Source organism: Haemorhous mexicanus, chromosome 10 (assembly GCF_027477595.1).
Source record: "Haemorhous mexicanus isolate bHaeMex1 chromosome 10, bHaeMex1.pri, whole genome shotgun sequence".
Taxonomy (NCBI): domain Eukaryota; kingdom Metazoa; phylum Chordata; class Aves; order Passeriformes; family Fringillidae; genus Haemorhous; species Haemorhous mexicanus.
In genome coordinates, this window is record NC_082350.1 from 13,142,070 (window position 1) to 13,159,394 (window position 17,325).

At 41.8% G+C, this 17,325-nt stretch overlaps 1 protein-coding gene across 4 annotated transcripts in view; it reads right to left on the reverse strand.

The window, feature by feature from the left end:
- PLOD2 (procollagen-lysine,2-oxoglutarate 5-dioxygenase 2) overlaps nt 1-17,325 on the reverse strand; it is a 47,313-nt gene that overhangs the window by 29,350 nt on the left and 638 nt on the right. For all 4 annotated transcript variants that reach the window (XM_059855403.1, XM_059855402.1, XM_059855401.1 and 1 more), the window contains 2 exons: nt 3,981-4,072; nt 2,404-2,540 (listed from right to left, as the gene is read on the reverse strand). In XM_059855403.1, the coding sequence (XP_059711386.1) occupies nt 2,404-2,540; nt 3,981-4,072 (229 nt within the window). Of the gene's footprint in view, nt 1-2,403; nt 2,541-3,980; nt 4,073-17,325 lie in introns of those variants that run through there.

Below are 17,325 nucleotides of genomic sequence, written 5' to 3' on the forward strand. Positions count from 1 at the left end.
CATTGGCCATTAGCCAGTTCAATCTGAAATGGTCCAAAACAAACCAGAAGTTGGCTCAAGCAAAAACAAGCCTAATTTAAATAGTGTTCCATCTGCAGGCATTTTGCTATCTACACATAGGCACAAGCTGTCCACAGAAGAAGATTAAACTATTTCCAGAATTCTGAGCCATATAAAAAACTGCTGGGAAAAAAAAAAACCAAACCAAGAAACCAAGTTTGTTAAGTAAACAGCTCCCTAGAAATTTACAGTAAGCAAACCAGACATTTCCTTTCCCCACCCCCAAGATTAATATTCCAAATGCTTCACAATGAATATAATAAAAAACACTTGAAGAAGAAAGGAAGTTCATGACATTTGTCTTTTCCAAACTTACTGCTACATTGATCAGTGTTTAAATTGCAAACCAGGATTTCTGGAAATGCAAAAGCTCGTTAGAATTAAAATATAATGCTAGAATCAGCAAACTGTTTTTTTCTCTCCTGTCTGGAATCAGTTCCACCAGCTTTAAACAAATATGTACTTGGGATTTTGGACTTCAGGAACTTGGGAGGCCTTAAATCTTGTGATTTTTCATGGGAAGAAAGATTATGGCTTTTGCACTTCGACACACACAGTCCTCTGTACTCTCACATCTATGCCAGCAGACAGCCTGGCCCTCCAGAGAGTAAATTATGGTGGAGAAAAATTTGAGCTAGACCTCTGTACCAATGTGATAATAAATTTGCATATTTTACCACACAGGAAGAAAATTGTTATGAATTAGGGTAATAAATTCAGAAACAAAGAAATCCAATGTAAGTAGAAAACATTTGGGAAATGCTTGTTTTATCCAAGCTTTACCACAGAACAAAATCTTTGAAATTAACCTTTGAAAGTTTCACTTCTTGTATGATTAGTAGGACAACACTATGAACAAACACATAATGTATTTACTTTTAGAAAGATTTTTTTTTTCCATTTAGCAAATGCAAAATTGAACAAGTCAATAAAAAAAGAGATTCAAAAACTGGATGTGTATCGTCAAATTAGGTAACTTTACAGACCTAAGCATGCATAAAAAATATTCAGCATAATAGGCATCCCTTATAATGCTTATTTATAAATTAGTGACAATTACTTAGATTTTTTGCTTTCTAGGTATTTCTTTTACTCATCACCAGAGGTAAAATTGGAACAGAAAATAAGGTAACATATTTGAATTCACTACCAGTGTAATGGCTACTCCAACTTTCCCAAAGAGTTAATTTATGCAAAACAAATTAACTTTCCACAAATTGCCAGTGTCCAGCCACTTTGCCTTGTGATGACGTCTGCTGTGCAAAACCTGATAAGCCTTAAAAAAGTGCCCCTAAGTTTCTTCAACTGTCAAGTTTTAAATACATAAAGCAGGTTAAAAGTGGATAGAGAATTCTGGAGCAGACATCCCAGCATGTCGTGGTACCAGCAGCATGGGTGAACCCATCCATGATTCTCTCCGAGCTCACACTCAGCTGCCCCTCTCCAAGGCTGCCACTGGAGCTTCCTGTCCCTGATTCCAGACCTGGTCCCACACCTTCCTTGCAGTGATTATTTCAGAGCTGTGACCCTGCTCTGGTTCACATCAGTGTGGAAGAGCCTGGTATCTGCTGCAATCTGGATTCTGAGCTACTCGGGTCATGCTGCTGTCACAGGAAGAAAATAACAGTAAGAGAAAAAGCAGAGGGAAGCACCAGAGAAAGTGTGTTTTGAACACATTTGAGCTCTATGCTTTCTGTGACAGGAGAGGCCTATCTGGCCTGCAGGGAGGATGCTCAAGCATAGCTGTGCTGTGAGCTATAATCTGGCACCTGCAGCAGCACTGTCTCTCCATGCTTCCGTCACACAGAGAGCACAGGCACCAGGCTACATCTGACACCAAGACCCTTGTTTCAGCTCTCTAACCCACAGACATTCTCCTGTTAAATGCTTTCCTCAGGGAGCCATTTTCCTGCTTCCTCCATATCACTGTTACTTCATGGAACAAGATTATGTCTCTGGTCCCTCCTGGACACTATTTCTGGAGCTGCTTTTGCACCCCCTCCCATCCACACTCCCAGCCTGCAGCCACATCCTGCTCTCACTGCAGCTGAACAGGGAGAGGACAAATGCTTGCCTACAAGCCTGTCAGCTCCCAGCAACATTCTTTTACCCCCTCGAGGCACCAGAACTATGAACAACTCTTACATCTGTAAATCTGTTAAAAAGTAACGATTGCTCCAAAAGCAATCCACTATTTTTATGAATGAAGAAAAAAAGACGCCAACTCTCTCAAATAAAACAGCGAAGAACAAAAGCATCATGCAACTTCCAGCATGCCACAGGAGCTAGTGCTGCATGTCTATCCAAACTCAAACACAAAGACAAGAAGCCAGGTTTGCTCACCATTCCACAAACAGTACAACCAAGTCCTCTTGATCAGCATAGCTTTCAATGCCCTCTTTCAGCAGCCGAACTTTCTGCCCTCCGCCAATAGAGTTGGGCAGCTCACCACCCTTCCATTCTTCACCTTTTCCCAGAACCTGCAATAAGAGGGGAAAAAAGCACTTTTTGCTAGTACCCAAACCCATGAGGCTTTTTTAAAGCAGGCCCTTATTGAAAACAGATGCTAAAGCAGAAGCAACACATTAAAGCATAGCAAGCCAGCACTTTCAGCATCCTAGGTTTTCCATGTCTGAGGCAACATTCAGCACAATGACATCACTACAAAAACATGAGAGAGACATTTCTTAACCAAATAAGAATCAAGCAATTGCCTGCTACTGCCATTTACTCAAATGCATCTCCTTCAGGAAAAAAAAATAGGAAGAAAGCTAAGGATTGTTTCAAAACCTTTATTAGAAAAACATTCTGAATGAGACCTTTAAAATTTAATAACATCCCTTTAGGAACAGAAGGCACAAAAGACCTGGGTGGATCAGGATATAACTAATTCAAATTGCAAGTTTTTCTGCACAGAAAGGAAAGGATAGGTTTTCCAGTACACAGCTCACTGCTAAAACTGAGTTAAACATAAAACTCCTCCCCAGCCAAGCACTATAGCAGATTACATGTCAAAAAAAGAAAAAAGTGAAAAAAGCTCTTTACCTGTTTTGAACATAAGGTTTTTGGAACATATAAAGCCTGGACAACCTACACTGCATGATGTTCTGGACAAATCTACAAAGCTAAAAGATGTATCCAGAGCTCAGGCTGCTCAGGTGCTCTACTACAGCTTTATCATATTAAGAAAGGTTCTCTCAGTCCTCTAAATTCCATGTCAGAAGTCAAAGACCCAAATAATTTCCTATTTAGAGTGCAGGCACTGTGGTAAGTAAAAAGAAAAATTTTGTAACAGTATCTGAATTCCTGGATTTTCTCTTGGCAGAACCAATTTTGGGGAAAGTTTAGAAGGTTAGTGCCCTCCCTTTTTCCCAAGGTCACGCAGAGGTCAACCTAAGTACGTGACATAAAGGAGCAGAAAAGGCTGGAAAGAATGATAGAAACACATTGTCCTCTCAGAAATTACAGGCTTCTGGGAAACACAGAGAAATTTTCAGTTGTGAGCCTTCTTCCTTCCTTGCAGCAGTGCTGCAGCCTTGCTTAAGGAGAGAGATCCAAAGCCCTTGAGTGCAGTACAGCTCCCTGAAGTGTTCATACAAACAAAATGGGCCACACTGAAAAACAAGGCTCTGTGATAAAATGTGCCAGAACCTGTGAGTGAGGAGGACGGTGACCATGATAGCTACAAACCCCTGAAGCAGCTCCTAAGGCAGTGGAAGCACCTCCCTCCCATGGTGGTTCAGAGGGGCAGCAGCAGGTAAGCAACAGGGAGAGCAGCAAGAGCCCTTCCTGCCCCCCAGCCCTGCTGCTGTTTCCCTCTGTCCCAGCACACAATGAAGCTAAGGCAAGGCCAGCTACCATTTACTGGTTCTGTTTCACAGCATGGACAGCACAAACAGGTGCTACAGAAGACACAATACCTTTACTGTGTAGTTGAAATGCTTTGCAGTTCGCATGAAACGGTGAAAGCCATCGGTTTCTTTAGTTGCTACAGTAAAGACTAGAAGTTTATCTGAGGAAGAAAAGGAAAGAACATGTATTAATATGCTTTCAGGGCACAGTTTGTGACATAAAATGCAATGAACAGCAGCACTAGCTCAGGGGGCTCTATGACTTTCTGCATCTCGGTCAAAGAGAGGAGGCAAATACACTGCCACAGTACAGGTGTGAGACATTACCAAACAACAACTGCTATGGGCAAGGTGCTGCATTTAAAATTACCCTCTGGAAGACAAAGCAAATAAGTCTGTCTACTCTGTAAACAACTAGTTCAAGACACAAAAACAAAACTAGTGTGACTACGGACAAGAAGAAATCTTCAAAACAAAAATAACCTGCTGCTTTTCAGTCTGGGCTAATCCTGTAACCTCTTACCACAGGACTGAGTGGTGGTAAGAGAACTTCACCCAACCCCAGTAGCTCCCCTGAAAGCCAACAGTGCATACTCTTCATGAAAATAAGTTAAAAAACCCAGCCAATGAAACCAATCCCCCAACAGTGTTTAATGCTTTTAAATCCTTGGGAAAAGACAAAAGATCAAGGAGTTTGCATGTTTGTTGTTTTTTTTTTTTTTTATCCAGAGCATAGGTACATCAGAGCACAGCTGATTTTGCCCCCTTATTGCACACAGGCAAGTGACCATACAACCAATTTCCTCCTCACATTTCAGAGCTTTTAACACAGTTCAAATGGGGTCATGAATTTCCACTAAATAGCTTCCCAATTAAACTACTGAAACACATTTAGAATCCTATGCAATATGCTGCATAATGAAACTAAATAATTTGAAGCTATGAGAAGGGTTCATCCCTACCTAAAATCAAATATTTCATCAGACCAGCCTGGATGTCAGAGTACATTGCAGCTTCCCCAATTCAGGCCAAGTTCAGGCAATAGCTGTGCTCTAACCAGAGCCCATGAGATCAATCCTTACAATAAAATAAAATCAATCACCTATGATGAGTATTCCAGAGTGCCCGTTACTGCATTACTTGCCAAAAAAACATCTTCTGGATTTACCTTCCTTAATCCAGTAACATGTGCAAGAAGTGTCTGCTATGGAAAACATTCCTATTAATTCTTCAGCCTCGTCCACCACCACAGGTTCAGTAGCCCTCAGACAGCCAGGACATCATCCTGAGTGTATTCAAACCACTCACCACTTCCCATTTTGTTTTATGTGACACCAGCAAAAGTTAACACAAAAGATGATGACCCAGTTCCCACGCTGTAGAAGAAATTCACCTTGCAACTCACTCATGCAATGCTCTGCAGCCAATACTTCAAGAGTATTGACTCAGTCAGGCAGAAATACCTGTCAGAATACAGACACAGTTTGTAGAGCAGAACAAAACCCCCTGCTCTAATGAAATTCAAGTCTGCATGGAATTTGGTTTGAAGAAGGCATATTTCACACCTACACATTGCTACGAAATGCCAACAGCAAAGATCTCAAAAATCTGTACTTGACAACATGATGTAAATGACACAATGTGGGCTGCATCAGATTCCTTCCACAGTTACTAAGTCAAAGAAAGTTTAAACTAACATACAAGTACAGTTTGGCAAGCAAAAAATAATCCACTGTTCTTTATGGGATATTGTTACTCTCTCTTAATGGAATACACATTATTCATGTATTTCAAGATTCGCTATGGAGTCTGGTATGTTACTTGACTTTTGTGGAACAGGAGGAAAGAGAATAACGTGCCAAATCATAAGGGATTTCAACCTGAACTGTACAAAATGAAGAAAGCTGAGCAGGCAAATAATACAGGTTATACTGATATGAAATGGTCTGCACCACCAGACAATGAAGCAATCTAAATGGGCTGCCAGACTGGGGTTTGCAAACAGCCACAGAACAAAAGAAAGCTATTTTAAAGGTACTATTTACACAGAAAATGTTTTCTTTTTAACATGCTTACCCACGGTCTTTTCTTTTAATTAGACGTGAAGAAGCTGAAGAGGCTTTATTTTATGTCTTTGTTGCATCACTGACTCTTTAGTGCAGGTGGTACTTAAATAATTTTTTAAGTGCAGCAGAACTGTAATTATAGCATTTGAAGTCCCCTTAGAATTAGAGTTTCTTTCTAGATTACTTAGTCTTCACTGGGGCCTCTTTTGTTTTGGACTGTTTGGTTTTTGTGGTGCTTTCTTTTTTTTTAAGCTGTGTCTGACCAAAGAACAGAGAAACATGCTTTTATTCTATATATAGTATAAATAGAGCGACAATGGAAACTACAGTAAATGATAGTTACCTTGGCACATTATAGAGGGTATTATTACCCAAATGAGAAAAGCAGAACCATTCTCCTCCAGCTAATAAAAATATTAACCTAGTTCCTGTAGGTTGCTGTGATTATATTTAGATGTGACAACTTGAACAGTTTCACTGGCAGATTTCCACTAAACATAGCATGGGAGATGTTTGTTTCTTCCAGTGGAAGTGAGTGAAGAGAATGCTTCTGACCACTAAATACTTCTGCTAATTTCTTTTCAACATTTTCAACTTCGTTGACTTTGAAAAATCTATTCCTTGCTTACTACATTTTCAACAACTTCTTGGAATGCTTATCCCAGTTGTGTGTAGCAACATGGATACAGTGACTTTCATGATCTCACAGGAGTGTCAATGTGAAGCACAACATTCCCAAGGCAGTAAGTTTATCCAAGTGTCATTTCCATTTCAGGATGTGCTCAGCTATTTCAGCTGCTGCCACTCACAGTGTCCCTGAGCACAGTGCAGGTTTGGCCCCAGGATGCCCTGGGGGTGCAGAGGTTCAGGGCTGCACCAGAGCCCTCCCTGCACAGAGAGGCTGAGTGAGCCTCCTGCAGCATCCCTGTCTCCAGCTGTGCAGTGAAGACCCAGGCACAGCAGTGGAAGCATGCTTGCAATTACTCAGACCCCAAGCTGCCTCTGCAGCCTGGTACTCCCCAGTGAGCACCAAAACTGCAAAATTCCCCCAAGGAATTCCAGCTGCAGCTAGACACCATTCCTGCTTCACCATGCCCTCCACAAACACCCACCCTCCACTGAGGTGTCCACCCCAAGGAGCTCAGCTGTGTGATCTTACACACAGGCTTCAGCTCTGCAGTTCAGCCTGACTATCCACCCCACACAGGGACAAATCCAATCTTGGGAGTGTCTTCCAACAGGAACAGCATCCTCAAAGTGCACAAACTTAAAGAGCATAAAACCCAATTTTTCCACATGCTTTCAAGACAAGCTGAAGCTCTGCAGATAACTAGAGAATCACCAGTGGTGCCAACAGCAACTTCTCCATCTATATGGACTCAGCCTGAATGCTCAAAATCCCAAGAACCATGAAGACAGCTTCCATGAGACCAAGAACACAGCAGGTGGCTCCCCAGCTTCCCACTGCAGGGTGCTGAGGTGCCACAGAGGGTACGGGCTGGCGGCTCCCCCGCACGCAGCCAGCCAGAGGCACCTTGGCACTCACCCAGGGCTGAGCTTGGCATTTATTTCCACAAGTCAGTCTGTGCAAAAAGGAAATGTAAACCCTATGCTGAAGTTCAACAGGAAGGCATGAAAAAAAAATCTCCCAAGAGCTCCATGCCAGGTATGCGTTCAGTTACTAGGATGAAATTGTGTTAGACAGATTTCCGATAGTTACACCCACAAAACAGCTGCTCTGTTTTGAAAACAAGCCTGAGAGGGCACGAGTTTAGCCAAGAAAAGTATATCCAGTGACTAACAGAATTCATTTTCACATGCAAACTAGAAACCCTCTAGCACACAAGTTGTGAAAGACAACAACACTGCACACAGAGCACATGCAGCGCATTAGGAAATCCAGTGAAAGTTTATCAAAACAACCCACTTCTAGTCTTTTTTTGCTGCTACCACCAGGGACCTGACTGCATCATAAATATTTATTTCCAGAAAGAAGATCAATAAACCAGAGGCTTTGCCTTCAGTGCATTGCCTGGCAGGGGCTAAGCCAGGAATTGCTGTGGCAGGACCGCTTTAAGTAGCGGTGACCTTTCTCCTCGTATCCTGGCAAAGCATGCAAAGAACTACAGTCATTCCTCACACACCCACATGGTTCTTATTTATCTTGAATGAACACTCTCAGAGATTACTACATAATTTCTACCAGGGGTTGTGGGCACTGGTATAGTAGCTTCAGAGCACCCAAAACTGAGGATTTTGCTCACAGCCACACAGAAGCTGACATTTAGTCCTTGGATTCTACTACAGACTCCTCTGGAGTAGAAGTGAGCTGCAAGATCAAAGGACATCTGTTCATGGTACCACATTATGACATTAAAATCTATCTCTATCATTAAAACTAGTGGTTTATAATGGTAAACAAATGATGTTTGGTATTTGTAATACATTTCTATCCATATTCTAATGTCTACATAAAACAGTCTACTTTCCTGTTTGCAGATTACATCCCACCCTGAGCTGCTCAACACAGGAATGATTGCTCATTTAATGGAAAGATTGATATCCAAAGTCAGTTATTACAATATGCAAAATAAATCAACAGCAAGCTAATACATGAGTTGCTAGAAATCACAGAAAAAGCTTGGAAACTGGAAGGATACTAGGAATATTTCTCTTGGTTTAAGGAAAAAAACCCACACAAAATGGAAAAAAAAGGTCTGGTAGTTCTAAAGCATAGGCTGAACAGATACCTGGAAGAAGCACATGGACGTATCCAGGCTCATTGATAAAGCTGTGTAATTATCTACTACGTCTCCTGATTCTCTGGTAATGTGGGAAACCAACAGAATATAGTTTCCCACAAAAACGAAAAAAAAGAAAAAAATGGAGGGAAAAAATCCCAAACAAACTCCAAGCACAGCAAAGACTTGATTCAGCATGCTTTGACACTCATAGAAGCATGCTTCTTTATCATTGGAGAAATGCATTAAAGCTCAACACAACTGAAAAACTGTTTTCAGCGTGGATTCCTCTTGTTGAACTTAAAGAGCACAAAACACAATTTCTCCACATGCTTTCAAGCTGAAGCTCTACAGATAACTAGAGAATCACCAGTGGTGCCAAGAGCAACTTCCTCATTTATATGGACTCAGCCTGTATGCTCAAAATCCCAAGAACCATTAAGAAAGCTAAAATACCACAGAGCACTTTAAAAATCCAGATCTTATAGCACAACACAATCTTACACTTATCACTGACAAAGGCAATATTAGTCTTTTCAAAAAGGAATTTGGATTTTCCCCTATGAATAGGAGTTATTGCCTAAACTTAGGATTCTGTGTCAAAATATTTGAAAATCCGCGTACTCTGTAAAGATGTCAAACAGCTGGAGATGGGAAAAACCCATCATATACAATGTAACCATGATTATAAGTTATACCGACAGACATATGCTTGGTTACTGTAATCCAGCAGCAAACAAAGATCTTAAAAGTTCACAATGAGAAAAACACAAACTATATGTGTATGTATATGTATGTATATACACATCCAGTGAGAGCTTATGACGTACATATGCTCAAATAAAGCAGTAAGCCAACAGAAGAGCTTCTGGTCAAATAAAACTTTTGGCATAAAGAGAGAAAAGACAGAGCCATCCGACAGCTGTTTATTTTCCCCCTAGGATTCTTTAGAAACACAACAATGTGCTGAAATAGCAAACATGGTCATCTTCTTTTCTCAGGAAATAAATGTGCATTACACTGCAGGAGGGGGAAAGATGACTGGGGCATAAAACAATACAACTTCATACTTGGGAGTCCTGAAGTTTTTTTTAATCTGATCTTTATCCAAAGCTCAGCTCAGAACACTGCTGCATGCCTCCACTCATCCCACACTTCACTGCTTCCTCCAGAGGCAGACTGGCTTCAAAGTCCCACTAACCATAGCCATGATCACATAATAAGATTGGATTCTCTGCATTTCAGTAGTATGGTTGGATTGATGCTAAAAACTGTCCTTGGATGGGAGACAAAATACGCTTGAAAAGCTCATGAAAGATCAGAAAGTGGTACAAGTTAAAATAAATTATAAAATTAGAATGAAAAGATAGCACGTTAAGAGCAGTACAAGCACCTAGTACATTCTGATTTTCTATACCAATGCAGTTCTTGTGTGAGAGAGAAGGTTTTCTAGGAACCAGTGCCTTTAAAGGCCAGAATTTGAAGAAACTGACCTTACTGTAGAGACCTCAGTTTGATCTGTTTTCCTCTGTATGACAAACCTCCCTTTAATCACTGCACTTCTATGCATACAGGTCTTGCTGCAAAATACAGACAGTAACACAAACATTACTTTTGTAATTTCCAAAAACTTATGAGATTCTTTTTGGCCAGCTACTAACAGATTTGTAACAATCTTTCTTTTGATGGCAAAACTAATAGAGGTAGACAGGTATCACCTCTGCTATACCTGCTCTTTATACTGGTTCAACCTGAATAAAAAAAAGGAAAGAAAAAAAAAAAAAAGAAGGTACTTCTGTCTTCAAGCCGTAGCAAACAGTTTATAACCACAATTGGCATTCATCAGGATCACTCAATGCATGGGCTGTCTATGGATAATCCTTCCTGTGCTCTTCCATGTTATCTGTAAATCTTATAGCTGCTGGTATTGAAGCTGCCAACACTGTCCCAAAATAGGGAACAGACCTAATAAAGGCGAGAAGCTTCCAGGAGCTCTCTAGGGAAAGAAATACACAAAGTATCATTTCCCAGTTTCAAATAGCTGGTACTGTTGCAGCTTCCTCAGCCACGGAACAAGCTGCCTGTTACAGGGTTCTCCCTCTTCTCCCCTGTTTCACAGGAACAGAGAAGCAGAGTTAACAAACACATCCTTGCTCTAAGCAGGAGCTGCTCTCAATTTTCTCACAGTAGAGAATCTATGTGAGATTAGCACTTGCTAACACACAGCCCCTGGACAGGACACCACAATTTTATTTTTTTTTTTCTACAAACTGAAATTCCCTCAGGCTTTAATTCTCAGCACGCAGTGGTGTGAACAGGCACTTTCCTCTCCTGGGCAGACTGACTCAAATGGCAAGAGTACAGAGCTGCTGCTCACTGCTGTCTTTTACCACACTGTTTCTGATGTCACACCAATACAGCAGCTTAAACAGTTACCTTGAAATGGTCAAATGTTGAACAGAGCCAGTTCAAGGCCAATTAAATAAAAATTTGTGACAAACAAATCACAGCTCCTTCTGTGTATGTTTATCCATACCTACACACACTTTCAAGGGCTAGCAGGATCTCCCAATATACAACTGATTTCAGAAACATTTGAAAGCTGATTACATCTCAGCTCTTAACTTACTTTCTTTTAATTCAGTAGTATTGACTATATAGTCAACAAGAGCTCATTAAGAACTGTATGTGCACTCATCAATCACGCACGTCGGCCCTGAGTGCAGCACTGGCCAGTGCTCAGGCCTGCACTCACTCTAATGCAAGATTTCCTTGTTTTGATAGTTAAACAAAGCCAAATACAAGCAGCAGTAAAGTGCTTTTCCATCAGCTTCAGAGGACTTGGATGAGACTCTGCATACTGAGTCAGCTATTCTGCAGAAAAGCAAAGATAAGACGTGTGCCTTAGTTCCCAAACTAAGAAAAAAATTAAAATCCACTGTTTGTAAATGACATCATTGCCATGCATGAAGGAACTCCTAGCTGCTTAACTTCCTGACAAATGGGGAACAGATCAGGTTGCAGCTGTTTATGGGTGCCCAAATAGAAATGAAACCACAAACATCTTGAGAGGGAGTGGATGGAGTCATGGCACAGGCTGTGTCTTGCCTGAACGCACAGCTTGGACAGCCACGCTATAAACTGTCATCAGGGCTGTGCAGCTGAGAGCAAGACACAATTACCATCAGCTGGCTAAGTGAGAAAGTTTACTCAGCTTCTGCCTTTTTGCAGCCTTGCCCTCTCTTGTCTCTCTCATAAATATGTATCTGCAGAAGAGCATGCTCCTTCTTGGGCTGCTGTTTCACAAACCCAGCTGTTTAAACAGAAGTGGTGGCACACAGCCCTAGGCATTGCTGAAGTCAATCTTTTGACAGCTTATCAATCCATTGATGAAACTCAGCAGTTAAGATTTGCAATAATAGTTTCTCCTTCAACCAGTCTTTAAAAAAAAGAAAGCAGAGAGGAATTGAGCTGGAAGTGGGGCCACCCTGAAGACCCACAGCTGTCCTTCGCTGTCCTTCGTGACAGCACTGTGGTTCATGTTGTGAGCAGATGCTACCACCCAGATCAGTCAGTTCATCTGAAAAAGCTGCCCTACAGCTTCACATCTGGCCCTGTGTCCAAGCACTGGACACATAAAATTCTTCACACACAAGTTACACTACCCCAGAAACAAATAAAAAAAAAATCCCACACTTTTCCAAGTTCCCTTTTCTGAGTGAACAAGAAATTCAAACTCCACACTTGTGCCCTGTCCTGTACAACTCGGTCCTTCAAATCGTGAAATAAAAATTCTGTGCTACTTGTGACACAAGACACCACGACATGGCATGTACGATGTCTATTTAAAGGTGTTTTTGACATCATACATTTCACCCAGCAGCTGCAGGTATTAAAGTTATGGGCCTGGTTCTGATCCAACACAATGGCTTTGCAGTGAAGTAGGGCAAAATTAAGCAAAATGCTTCCAAAGATTAAAGTTTTATGTGAATTACAAAATTAAAGAATCTATTTTTATTAAAAAAAAAAAAAAAGAAAAATGCTATCAGATGTTGATTAGTTTCCACACAGCTGATTTCAGCAAGAATGGGTTAATTCAGCACATTAACACAGAACCACATGTACAGAATCCATTCTCAGAGGAGTGGCACTTAAATGACAAGCCTATTTTTGTTTAGCTTTTTTTTGGTCTTTGTTCCCTTACAGTGTGTTTCCATTTATTACAAATACTGCAGCTTTAAAAATATACTTTCTCTTTCCTTACACAAACAGATATCTGGGATAAAACTGTGACTTTATGTATTTAGTCTCCTTATCATTACTATAATCCATATTTTTAAAATCAAACTCACCTTAAGGAAAAAATTGAGAAGCAGTTCTATTAATCCTAAAGCTACTTGTAGTGTCAGGCTGTGCTTGCAAGCATGTATTCCTTGAGAGTTAAGTGTCATTTATTCTCTAGAGCTATGTTACCACACATCATACACAAACCTGCTGCTAATCTTTTTGGTTAAGTTGTTTTTTGTGCTGGAGAGAATCCTGCTACTGTTCAAATTAAGAGGGATCAAAAATATTCTTCCCTTTCCAATCTGTTTGCAACTGGTCCCTCAAAAACTATAAAAAATTAACATTATAAACGAAAACAAAAATGCCCTTACTGTGAGCATGCTTACTCCCCATGACAAGGGAATTCACTTAAACAGCATGTCAACTAATTTGTAATTCAGACTGGCAGCTCTACACAAATGGAAAGATACTGCTTTTGATTACACAAGGCAATAGTGCTAATTCAACAGGCAAACTAAACATTTCCCCCTGAAAAGACAAAGTAATTTATGCTTAAGTGAGCAGCAGTGAAGGAAAAAGCTAAAAACTTGCCCATACATGATAACTCCCCAGAATATGCCACCAACCTAAAGAAAACCCTGAGAAATAATGTTAGTTTAGATACTTGACAGAAACACATTTCACACAAACCACCCCTGTCTCAGATAAATACAGTGGTCATCCCAGTGCACCCCTTCAGTGCAATTTACAGCACCCAGTGCTGATGAAAAAGGTCACAACTGCTTCACTTCTCCTCGCTTTAACTGAAAATGCAGTTTACAATCAAAGCTGCAGTAACCCCACCGTATGTCAGAGCAAAGCAATGACACATCCAACCCTGTGGTGTACTTCCACAGCTTAATTATTACCTTCACCTATGAAAAGAAAGAAATAAATCTATGGGGGTTTTTTTGTTTGTTTTTTTTGCTTTTAGCCAAAGAGACTGGCATTGTGCAGCCTCTAACCCAAGTGCTACAGAGAATTCAGACTGCAAACCTTGGGTATCTTCAAGGATGAGCATCTTCCAGGAAACAATAGATGATGAAAGCACAACTTCACTGCTCCGCACCTCTGCCGCAACATTTGCTTATTTTTAACTAACTCCAAACACCCAGACCTCCCACTAGACACAGTTTTATTTGTCATTCACTATTTATTTCAAAGCAGGAAGCTAAAGATATCTCCAGGAGTAGGTAATTCCATCTAAGTGGTGCACACTGATGGTACCTGCACAATGTGCCCCAGACACAGGTGACCCAAGCACTGCCTACTGCACAGTCAGCTCTGGCTCCACCACCCTCTGCTCTTCCCCTTCTCCTCTAAGGAGCAGCTTTTTCATACAGTCCTCACAAAAAGGGTACAAAACTCCCAAGAGATCTGGAGCAGGTTTTTCCACAACACAGGTTTATGTAGCACTTTTAGGTACTGAGGTGACAAGAGGAGACAGAAGTGGCACCAGTAAAGAGGCAAGAGACAGAAAACAGGGCAGAGAGACAGAGGCAGGCACAGAGAGCTGTGCTTATGGCCTCTCCTTCCCCAAGCATGCCGAGTCTGCCAGTACTTCTAATAAGTATGTCAGGATGGTTGAATGACTAAATTTTCTTGTTTGGGCACCAGAGGTGACCCAGAAGGAAAGGCCTATCGATCGCTGTCACTCAGACACTGGGGCTGAGCCCCAATTAACAGAAATGGCAGCAGTACATGCTGTATCTCAAAGGCAGTCCTTGCAGAGCTAGACCAGCCAGCAGTTACTGCTTGAACCATTTGTGACCAGCACTTGAGGGATGCTGGGGTGGAGGAGAGCCCAGTGGCTCAGTGCTCCACAGCCAGCTGAGCTGCCACACCTCCCAGCCCAGCTGCTCTGGGAAGCCGCCCACGCTGCTGGAGCCCCCCAGGCCACCCCTCCTGCTTTGGGAGGGCACACAGACAGCCACAAACCATGGGGCCCACTTCAACCTCCTCCTGACAGCCACCATCACAACCTGGGCCCCGAGGCCTCAGCGCGGCTCCGGCCGAGCCGCCGCGGCCGCTCTGGGGAGCAGAGTCAAAGTCTGCGAAGTCATTTTCCTGCAAACAGCTGATTGATAAAACATCCTAGGTGAGAACATCATTTACATCTGCTGCCAAGAGAGTGTCTGCCTCTCACACAATCACAAACGCCGTTTCCACCGACTTTGTGCGAGTCACGATGAGCAATCTGCAAGCAGCAAGCGTGGCGCAATGAAAATATTTCAGCGCTGATGTTTTAACACAGAAACTTTTGCATCTCCACCACACAGGAGCCAGTGTTTCAGAGCTCAACAGTGCTCTTCTCTGTGACTGCCTGAAACATAACCCTGCGGCCAAGGAAGGAGCGCAGGGATTTCTGCAAACACGCCTTGCCACAGGGCCGCACTGACTGCTCCCTGTGAGCAGTGCTGTGCAACAGGCAGCTCTCCCAAAATCACTTTTCCAAACCTTTCTGAGGAAGGTCTGATTAAGAAATAAAGATGCAGCTTGGCAGTTGGTTCCAGACGGTCTTGTTAGAGCTTTTGTTGCAAGTAAGTAACACTAATGGACTGCAGTAAAAACTGACATGGAAATTGTGCCTTCACCGGCTGTTTTACACTGAATTGTACAAAGTATCAAGAGACTAGGAATTGAAAAACAGATTTCTAGAAATAGAGGCACCATAAGGTATGTTTACTGTATTACTCCTTCAAGTAATACAGCACAGACTTAGGGAAAGCATTTAAGGGTTAAAACGAATAAAAACAAGTAACACAGCAGGCAGTGTCTGAGGTCAAGAAACTGCTCTCAGAGTGGTTTCAGTTCAGCAGAGAATTGCTACAACTCAGGCTGCTCGTGTCTAAATTAAAAGAATTAAGGTCTTCCTGCATGAACACCATATAAACCTACCAGTGCTTTCTTGCACTGTAACTTGGGTGGAATAATTTCTATTACTGATATAGACAAAGCAGTCTATTTTTGGGCTGCTGAATCATACATTGCTGTCTGGAATAGGAACTCTGCTTTGCACACATTTGAAAAGCTGAAGGATTAAAGAAGAATCCTTACCATGTCAGCTATTAGTTTACACCAGCCTGAGAGCCCACATTTCAAGTGCAGGTAAAAAACAAAACATTATTTGAACAGATATGTTTGCGAGAATAACTGTTTACCATAACTAATTTCCAAAGAAGTTCCACTTACAATCTCACTGCCCTGTAAACAGGGATAGGAGCTCAACTTTTTGCTCGAACCTGTCCCCAGGGGGTGCATTCCAAGGGGCAGCAAAGGCTGAAGGGCAATGCTCACACCTCCCAACACACAGCAAGCACACCACAGCCTTCAGAGAAATACTCTGAATGACCAAAAGTAGCAAAGTATTACAAAAACTGGAAGTTAGAACTTCATTAAGTGGTCTGGTATTCTTCAACTGTTTTGGGTTTTTTAAATTATTTTAACTTTTTATACTACTTATCAACTAAAGCAGTAGTTTTAATATCAAAGTTAGAACCTGCTGACAAAACTTTCTGGTCAAATAAAGAACCCTCCTTGATTCATCCCAGAAGAAATTAAGCTAGATATTAAAATAACTTGATAACTCTTGAAAAAAGAAGCCAAGAAATGAAACTATTTTGGATTTCATGTGATAATAATGTAGTGGGATGAAATACCTTTGTATGCCTAGAATAGAAATCAGAAGTACAGACTCTAAACAGTATTAGAGCAAAAAATAGGTTTTGGCATATGGGTGGATACATGTGCTTGGACACCTCTCTCTGAGGGAATTTCCTGCATACATTTCTTTATTTTAGATGCTGAAGATAAAATTTCTTTCTACATCCTGGCCCCCTGAAGCAAACACCACCACAGGAGTGAAAGGAAGGGAAGGCTCTGCAGGACGGGACGGGGCACTGGAGGCTCCAGCTGACTTTTGCACGAAGTAGGAAACCTCATCAGCGATTGCTGAAGTTCAGAGAAGCAGTGACTGATGCTATTGCTTTTCCGAGCACTGGAAAAATATGTTCATCAACACCTTGCCTCGTGAAGACGGGAGAAAAAGGGCGGGGGAGCGGGCAACGAGAAAGTTTAGGAGTCTCAATTCGCCTTAAGGAATCCTTTTCTTTTTTTTCTTTTTCTTTTCCCTTAAATGGAATTAGGCATCTATGAACTCCTGGGCGGGTTAAGACACTTTCAGCCGAGCGGTTCGTCTCGACAACAACCTGGGGAGCTCTGCCCCGGCGGCCCCTTCCCCCAGCGCCGAGCCGCTCCGCGTTACCGTGCGGGGCAGGGACG